This window comes from Palaemon carinicauda, chromosome 12 (assembly GCF_036898095.1).
Source record: "Palaemon carinicauda isolate YSFRI2023 chromosome 12, ASM3689809v2, whole genome shotgun sequence".
NCBI classification, from domain to species: domain Eukaryota; kingdom Metazoa; phylum Arthropoda; class Malacostraca; order Decapoda; family Palaemonidae; genus Palaemon; species Palaemon carinicauda.
Window position 1 is genome coordinate 114237524 of NC_090736.1, and position 10000 is coordinate 114247523.

A 10000-nucleotide genomic window follows, 5' to 3' on the forward strand; every position below is an offset into this window, starting at 1 on the left:
CCGGACCCACTGCAGCTGCTGGCTAAATTGAGACTTCTTGAGGATTACGCCACCCACCGTTGACGGCTTTATGAAGGTACATTCCTGCCATATGCGGTGTTTTGCTGCTCCTGCGTGCTCTCTACTGCAGTCTGCAGAGCAGACGCATTAAATCCCGGCTTTGGGGAGGACTCTAGAGAGACGCCCCCATCAACACATCCTCGTTATGACCAGTAGTGGGCGCCTTAGAGCTCGCGGTGATATTTAGGGAGAATGGCCAGGTAGGAATTGTTATTTTCCATTTTCATTGATTTGGTGCTATATTTCCCTGCCTATTGGTGAGGAGTCCTACGGAGCTCTACTCTCAAAAGTAGTAGCTTGCCCGTGGAGCCGATACCTTATTTGGAGTTGTGGGTATTTGTTTTTTTCCAGCCTCAAAGAGAATGAGCAAGTGTTTTTCTGTTAGTTCTTAAGGTTTTTTTTATTTGACTCTTTCTCGTTGAGAGTGTGTTGTTTCCCCATTGGGATGTTTAGTTATTAGACTCTCACTCGCTAAGAGTGTGTTGTTTCCCGTTGGGGAGTATTTGTTGAACATTTATTTTATTTGTTAAACTGTTAGGTAGTCACAAGGTTAGCTTTTCAGAAAAATTGTTGTTAATAAATATTGTCAAGTTTTCCCAAGTGTTTTCGTTAGCGCTGGCTAAGTTTACTACGGATATTACTTCCAACAGTATTCTCCCTATTCGAGCAATAAGAACTTGCACCACAACACACCAAGGATGATGACATATTTGGCGAACGTGACAGGATGGGGAGCTGGGGAGCTAATGGTATCCGGTATTTTGATGAGTGGAGCGACGCTCGGGTAAACTTTCAATATTTATTTATTTTCTCTTTTTTTAACATTGCCTTTCTTCCCAGATAATTCTTTTTTTATTCAAAATAAAGGTTTTTTTTTCATCCTGCTGAGATTTTCGGGTCAGCTAATTGCCCGAAGTATTGGCACCTACAAAGTAAGAAACAGTTAGTTGAATGTTTTAAGTGGTTGGGTGTTCTTTAGAAGACGGCGGACACCAGAGCAGAGATGTTTTTTTTAGTTAGAGATAAATTAAAACAGGAGTTAGTTAAAACTGAACATTCAGGGAGCAAGAGTGGAGTAATAGGTGATAGTGTGGAGAGTTCGAATAAGGGTTTTGAGGGTGATAAAGTATGAGGGCTGGTCTAACTCTGTTTGAGAACGCTCCTGTAGTAGGTACCATTTACGAGGGTCCAGCAAATTTTCTCAAGATTATGGGTAATGTGTCCTTTTATGCGTTTTTGGCTCCACCTGATTCTATACTAGTAAAATCTCAGGCACCAGTTAATGCTTCGGATGATTCCCAGGAGGAGAAAGAATATAACATTATTTGTAAACGGATAGAGCTGAATAAATGGAGTTCGAAGAGAATGAGCGGGTAAGGCAACATCAGTTGGACATGCTGAAATTAAATATAGAGAAGGCTAAGTTGTAAGGGGCCAATTCGATAAGTTCCCCTAAAAGGGACTACCAAGATAAGTTTAACATAGGTGCTGCACTAAAGTTGGTGCCATGGTTTGAAAGAAAACCATGTCCCAGAGGTCTTCAAGGAATTTGAGCGTCAGGCCTCCCGATTGTCTTGGCCTGCAGAAATGTGGACTGTATTAATACAGTGTAGGTTGGTGGGCAAGTCAATATGGGTGTATAATGCCTTGGAGGAGGGAGTACGTAAGCATTATCAGAAGGTAAAAGCCTTAATTTTGAAATCGTAAGACTTGGTTACTGAGGCTTACTACCTTCAGTTTCTTAACTATACAAAACACCTTGCGCAGTCTTTCGTTGAGTTTGCCCATGTCAAGGAGGAGCAGTTTGGCACTTTCGATGCGTTACGTGAACTGTTGCTCCTTGAAGAATTCAAGAAGGCCTGTAGCAGGGAGTTGAGAGTTCACCTGGAGGAGGTAAAGAGTGTGAAATTGAGTAGTGCCGCTCAGTTAGCAAACGAGTTTGTATTGACTTATCAATCAGGTAGCGGTAGTTTTAGTTATAAAACTTTAAATAATCAAACATCTTGCTCCCCTAATAGTGGCAGGAGAGGGGAAACCTCCTCATCGGCTCCCCATATCCCCAAGTGTGATTATGTTAATTTTCAATCTTTTTCAGATGATAAGGATGTGGTAGGGCCCAAGGAAGTCCTCCTCCCCCTAAAATTTTTGTTAATAAAAACTTCCCAGGTAACAGGCACAATAGGACTAGAAGCTCAGGTCGTAAAGGAAGTTATTATTAGTGCAACAAGCCCAGGCATTTCCAAAATCATTGTAATGCTCGGAGGATATACCTAAAGCAAAATAATCGAAGTCCTGTAGCCTAGGTTAGTCATAAGTCAGAGGTTAGTAGCCATAGTCCTGTAGACAGACCGCAAGTAGATAGTGGTTCACTAAATAGTAGCAAGCCTAATGTTTCTAATCCCCAATCATGACTCATGTACGACAAATATTTGTGGCCTGGAAAGTTGATTATTGACTCTCATGTTGTTCAGATGAAGTTTTTTAGGGACACTGTTCCCGCCAGGTCGTTAGTCCTGAAGAGGGTTCTAAATGGTTTTTTTAGTAATATATTGGAAATTTGTATTATTGGGAGGTTTTCCGGATTCAGTTTTGTGAGGTCCTTTGGTTAATGTCTGCTTGTCTTTTCCAGGATAAGATCGCGTCACTGAGAGGGCTGTTGTGGATAGTCTACCTATTCCAGGTATTGATGGTATCCTAGGAAATGATATGCTCGATAGTGAGGGACGGGAGCTGTTCCTTATATTATCAGTAAATGCTAGTTCCATGGCTGTTATGACTCGGTCCGCAGCAAATGCGGATAATTTACTTGATGTAGATAGTGATGATGACTTAATGGTAAGTAGTATAGAGTTAGATGTTTTAAGGCCTGGTCCAGTAGAGAGTACCAGTAAAAAGCAGTTAATATGAAGCTTAGTTGAGATAGAGCTTCTTTTATTGAAGCTCAAAAAGGAGAATTTAATTTTGATTTGGGTAATATTGAGGATATGACTAAACCTAGGTTTGGAGTTGTAATGGGCTTATTATATAAGTTTAGTCATCCTGCATCTGATAATTTGAATACAACTGGTCGGATGGAACAGATTGTGGTGCCTTCTCAATTTAGAAATTCTGTTTTGGAGTTAGCTCATGACTTTACAAGTCATTTGGGTGTGTTAAAAACTTTTCATAGTCCGGCTAGGTATTTTTGCTGGCCTGGAATTAAGTTGGGTATGAAGCAATTTGTCAGAGCGTGTGAGACTTTTCAGGTTATTGGTAAACCAAATCAGCGAATCCCTAAAGCTCCGCTGCATCCTTTACCCACCATATGGGAGCCTTTTTCTGAGTTAGTAATTGATATGGTAGGTCCCTTACCCTAAACTAAAAAAGGTTACGTATCATTTACTAACTATCATGGATAGAGCCTCTTGCTATCCTGAAGCTATACCTATGAGGCGTATTACTTCTAAAGTGGTTTTTGAAAAATTAATGGATTTCCTTTCCAGGTATGGTCTCCCTCGTGTAATTAAGACCAACTGTGGGACGAACTTCATGAGTAAGGTATTTAGTGATAAGTGTGCTGAACTGGACATTCAGCACGTTACCAGCGTACCTTATCACCTGATGAGTCAAGGAGTGGTTGAAAGGTTCCACCAGACCCTCAAGTCTGTCATGAAGAAATATTGTTATGATCATGATAGTGACTGGAACAAAGCCCTCCCTTTGGCCCTATTTGCTATCAAGAATTATCCTAACTCTTCCACTGGTGTAGCTCCTTTCAAGTTGGTATTTGGGCACAAGGTCCGTGGACCATTGGATATTGTTTTTGAAATGCTCCAGTCGAACGGGAAAAAAGGAATTTAATATGAAGGGGTTTGTGGAAGACTTGAGGAGAAGAATGGTTAGAGACTGGAATTTTGCCAAGGAAAATTTAGAACGGTCCCAGTCAGTAATGAAGAACAACTTTGACAAAAAGTAATGGTTCGGTCATTGAACCTGGAGAGTTGGTTTTTGTGCTGATTATGAACCCAGATAGTTTTCTCAAAACAAGATTTATGGGCCCTTGGATAGTTTTGAGGAAGCTGTCAGAGTTTAATTATGAAATTGAAGCACCAGATTTAAGCCGTAAATGTAAAATATTACATGTTGATTGTTTGAAACCTTATATTGGTAAGCAAGGTGATCCATTATTGATAGTGTCCAAGCCTGTGTCTTTGGTATTGGATGTCTCCCGAGGACTCTGACGAGTTAGGGTGTCAGTTTCCTTGTGATGCATTGAGTAAAAATAGGTAAAATTTTAAGATGTTTAAAAGTAGGTTAGAACATTTAGATGTTAACAAACGGGAATATGTACTCAATTTAATTTATTCCTTTTCAGATATTTTCAGGATGTCCCGGGTAGAATAAACATTTTAAGTAATGATGTTGATGTAGGTGATGCTTTCCCTGTGAAGCAAAGTCCTTACTGGTTGTACCCTCTAGGGATTTGGTCAGTAAAGAGATAGAGTATATGTTGAAACATAATCTTATTCAACCATCAGTAAGTCTCTGGAGTTCTCCTATTGCATTAGTTAAGAAAGCAGACAGTAGGTTTCGCATGTGTGTAGAATACCGTAAAGTGAACATCCATACAGAAAAGGATTCTTTTCCTCTCCCTCGTATTGATGATTGTCTGAATCGGGTTAGCTCTTCCAAATTTATTTCTAAGTTGAATGTTTTAAAGGGTTATTGGCAAGTTCCTTTGTCCGACCGAGTTCGTGAAATATCCACCTTTGTTACTCCGTTTAGCCTAAACGAGTGTAATGTTATGCCTTTTGGAATGAAAAAGGTCGCATGTAGTTTTTAAAGGCTCATGAAAAGTGTAATTTGTGGTTTGAAGGGAATGGAAATTTATATTGATTACTTGGTAGTATATAGTAATGACTTCGATACCAACATGCTAAGGTTAGGTAAGGTTTTTGAAGCCCTTAGGTCTGCAGGGTTAGTTGTTAATTTGGCTAAGTGTGAATTGGGTCAGGCCAAGGTTTGTTATCTGATTCATGAGGTCATTTTAAGTCAGGTGGCTCCGAAACAAGCTAATCTTGAGGCCATTATAGATTAAGAAAGGCCTAGTAATGTTAGAGAGGTAAGAAGAGTGCTGGGTATGACGTGTTATTACTGCAGATGTTTGCGTAATTACTCTGATCTTGCTCAGCCTCTTACTAGTTTATTAGATAAAGGAAAAAAGTTCTGGTGGTTGGATTAGTGTAAAGAAGCTTTTAATAAACTTAAATCAGTTTTAATTACTAACCCCATTTTGACTTCCCCAGATTCTCAAAAGTCTTTTATTATAGCAGTAGATGCTAGTGACGTTGCCATTGGAGGGGTCCGCTTTCAGAGAAAGGAGGACGGTGTTAATCCTGTGTCTTACTATAGCAAAAAGGTTCTGGCGGGTGAAAAATGTTACTCCACAATAGAAAAGGAAGCTCTTTCTTTGGTCCAAGCTCTTAATTATTTCAAGCCGTATATGACAAATTTTTCTTTTCCAATTGAGATATGGACGGATCACAATCCACTGGTTTTCATCGAGCGGATGCAGGGAGCGAACCAGAGGATTATTCACTACCATTTTATCAACCAGTAACTGATTCTTTGTGCCTCTATTTCCTTTTTCACGCCTACTTTTTTCTTCTGGCTGTGAATAATTGTTTCCTTCAGGCTGATGCACAACTTTTTGCTGGTGATTCCTGTTGGTGGCTTCCACTTTATTGGTAGACAGGTTATAGTTATTTGTTAAATTAGGTTAATCTTTTATACTTCCTGTTATTATTATTATTATTATTATTATTATTATTATTATTATTATTATTATTATTATTATTATTATTATTATTATTATTATTATTATTATTCCAAATATATAAAACACCAATTATGATGAAAGTTTCCCAAATCCTGATCAGTATCTAATTTTTTTTTTAAAGCTGTTCTTAAGTCATTATTTATTTTATTATCACTACTATTGTTAAAAAAAGATAAATGAATAAGAAAAAAAACTAATATTGCTAAATTTTGCAGAAGGGAATACATCAATTGAAATCAATATAACTGAAGAAAACCCAACAGCAAGTCATCAACTTGATTAAAATGCTTACTAAACAAACACCAAACTCCCGTCCTTTGACTCCTCGTGAACCCAAATGGATACGACCACAGGAAATTATTAGAAACTCCTGAGATATTCGAGGAACACTCCTGAGGCAGCAACAGTGGGTAGTATTCAAGTAGGAAGCGCTTTATGTCAACGGATTAATTATAATTCAAGTGAAACGTATAAAGTTGGACATGTATCCTTTAGGCGACTGCATTGTCAGCCAGTGTATTTGCGCATGTGTTGGTTTGTGTCTTGAGGATTAAAATTGAAAAAAGGAAAGTTATAAATAGTAGTTACTAGAAAAGAAAAATAATAAGTGTTTTTGTTAATGTAATACCGTCTTTTTTTATGAAAACTGGTTTCCTTTTTTTATGGCTCAATTTGCTAATTTATTTCTGACGAATTAATTCATAAAATTTACAATGGAAACAGAAAACAACCGGTTCTTATCAATATTTCAAATTATGAGGGTGTGCTTTACATTTTTATTGATGGACTTTTGGTATTTTATGATTATTCGTAGAGGTTTGAGATTAATTTGAAATATAAGTACGGCGCTCAATTTTCAATTACACTCAAGCTATAAGAAAACCTTATTTTTCAGCAGAAAGGATGTATGTAATTGATAACCCATACTACTTATTTACATGTAATTATTTTATTCCTTCATTTCAAGTACGTGCAATATAATCGATTATGTATTTTTAATAAATAGCAGGGATTATATATGTCAATAAAAAGAATATATATATATATATATATATATATATATATATATATATATATATATATATATATATATATATATATATATATATATACATATATATATATATATATATATATATATATATATATATATATATATATATATATATATATATATGCATATATACATATATATATATATATATATATATATATATATATATATATATATATATATATATATATATATATATATATATATATATATATATATATATATATATATATATATATATATATATATATATATATATATATATATATATATATATATATCTATATCATGTTGGCCATCCCTTTCAGATACTACCGATAAGGGGTTATTGGGTTTTTTGACTTACCACACAGCATTACACTAGATCCCTTTCCCTGATTACTGCTTATTTTCCTTTGCCCATAATCACATTGAATGATTCAGCCTTTTTTATTTTTTTCTTATTTTTTTTTCTTTCTTTTTTTTGCATTCTCTTCTGTCCTTAAACACCTGAAAGAAATTGAGATTACCCAACAAGTATTTTATGGTCAAGTAATCACTTCCTGCGCTGTAATTGTTCAGTGGCTACTTTTCTTTAGGTAAGTGTAGAAGATACTCTTTAGCAATGGTAAGTAACTCCTGTAAGAGGACAGTCTAAAGTCAACACATTGTTCTGTTGGCTTGATTTTCTTTTTACCTTTTCTCACTGGGGTAGTTTTCCCTTCTGGGGACCTTGGGCTTATTGCATGCAGATTTTCCAACTAATATCTATTTCAAGGCGCATGACACTCCTTTTTTAATATAACTGATGAGCTAGACTTCTGAATAATGTGAAACTGAAATCGCCGGTGTCTGATAAACCGACTGAATCAAGAAGAATTGATTCAAATATCAAGTACGCATTATTGTCATACTTTTATTGTGAAATGTCATCTCAATTTTGTGTGCATAGTGAAAACGAGATTCGGTAACTAGACACTGAATGACCTATATGAACCTGGACGTAGGGCCGCGTGACGTTTAAATCTGCCACGGCCCCATTTCTGCATAGTTATCAATTTTATATAAGTTGCAGTGAATTTTACTACTTTTTACTGAATCTAGAGATATTAACTAGTTATTATGTATGAATAAACTAATTTTAGCCTCACTTATACGTATTATCTAATTAGTAGGTAATTCTTACGAAAAAGAAGACAAAAAAAAAAAAATGAAAATCTTCGATGGCAGTTAGAGGTGATCCTGCTAATGATAGTATGTCTGTTAAATACAGGCATTGACAAAAGCTCCTGCTGACACGTTCCTAATTCCCTACTATTGACATTTTAACCCTGGACAGGTAGCGTGGCCAAACCCGCCCGTAACAGGTAGAGTGGTGTCATATGTGTTACACTCCCTTTCGGGGGGGTTAACGGGAGGATACCAATTTACAATTTTTTTTTTTTATAGTTTACTAGTTTAAAGAGTATACTTTCTACTGGTGTAGGAGAAAAAAACTTTGAATATAAAATAACACTGTACTTACATAAATACGAAAATAAGTATAAAAATACAATTTTTCCTAAATAACTTGCACTGGACACTTTAAAATAAAACAATGAACAAAAAACCACTTGGGTGCTGCAACTAGAGTCATGTATGCACAACTTGACGTAAAAAAATCGCCGATATCAGCAAAACTGCCAGTTCTATAAAGAAAAGAAAAAGCTGTTAATTTTTTATACACAAAATCACTACAAAATATTTGTGTGAAAGGAATGCTATATTTATAGTGGTAATACTTATTATATTTGGATGAATTTTTCCAAAAGTCATCTACAATGATCCCAGATGATGGCAAAACCTTAGGAATTATATATAGTTAATATAAACTGGGCAAAAGCTTAGTTCAAATGTAACACGTACCGTGCGCTATTGACGTAAAAGAAAGGCATATCTAGAAAGAGTACTAATAATTGATGTATATGCAATAAAATGGTAAATAAATAATCTATGATGACCCTAGATGACAGCAAAAAGGTTAAAAATTATTTTTAGTAAGTATAAACGGGTAAGAAAAATAATTTGTGAAACTTACTACTGGAGTTGGCACTGGTCACAGGTGTAGTTGACATGGGAGTTACAAACAGGCTTATGGCACTTGGCACACAAAAGCTTGGTCCTGACATTAGAAGAAGAAGGGCAGAGAGGGCATCTGTTGCGCTTCTCACTTCGTTTTGGAGTGTCTGGACTCTCGTCTTCGGGCTCTTGTACCGCAAAAACAGAGCAAATGAGGTAAGTCAAGTCCCTTGGGAGGTACCTCTTGTTTGCGAGTCTTGAAAGTGCTGCATCACGGGCGAGTTCCATGTCCAATTCCGCAGAAAATTGCCTCCTGTTATACAAGGTGTTGCCAGGCAAATTTTGGTGGATAAAAAAGGAATTATTCACAACAAGATTGATAATCCCATAGAAGACACATGCGGGCCACCTCAGGGTCTTTCTGCTGCAGGTCAGGGCAGAACATATCTGATCGAACGTGTCAACTCCTCCCTTTGTGGCATTATAAAACATGTGCATGTGACTTTTATGATCCTCAATAACTGTGGGATTGTGATGAACTGTGGAAAGAATCTGGATCCTTTTCGTCGGCTTGACACGTTGGCACAAAACGGTGACCTTGTCCTTGTAATTATACGTGGCAACAGATTCGCCTAATTCCATGGGCGCTGACAGCAACACAGTAGGCAGGTACGGTTTTGGACGAATAGTACCAACTAAATGCATCCCACGTTCACGGAGAGCCTTGGCTAGTGGCAGGGAAGAAAACCAGTTGTCCGTCGTAACAATACGCCCAGCCTTCCTGAAGGGTCGGGTTAGCTCCAACGTGAAGTATTCTCCCAAGGGCGTACTTGTATTGGTAGTTCCCTTGCCCAGGTAAGGAATGGCATTGCACATGTAGAACGTGTCTGCATCACATGCCATAACTAACTTGATGCCATACCTAAGAGAAAAGAAAACAAAATAAAAGAAAAAATAAATATAAAGAAAACAAAATAAAAGAAACAATAAATATAAAGAAAACAAAATAAAAGATTCAATAAATATAAAGA

General features: G+C 36.6%; 1 protein-coding gene across 1 annotated transcript in view; it reads right to left on the minus strand.

The window, feature by feature from the left end:
* Nucleotides 1-8987: 8987 nt before the first annotated feature.
* The window catches only part of LOC137651010 (piggyBac transposable element-derived protein 4-like), a gene marked incomplete at its 5' end in the record, with an annotated part of 1289 nt that continues 276 nt past the window's right edge, over nucleotides 8988-10000 (minus strand). The window contains one exon of the mRNA XM_068384149.1: nucleotides 8988-9891. Coding sequence (XP_068240250.1) covers nucleotides 8988-9891 — 904 coding nt within the window. The remainder of the gene's footprint in view (nucleotides 9892-10000) is intronic.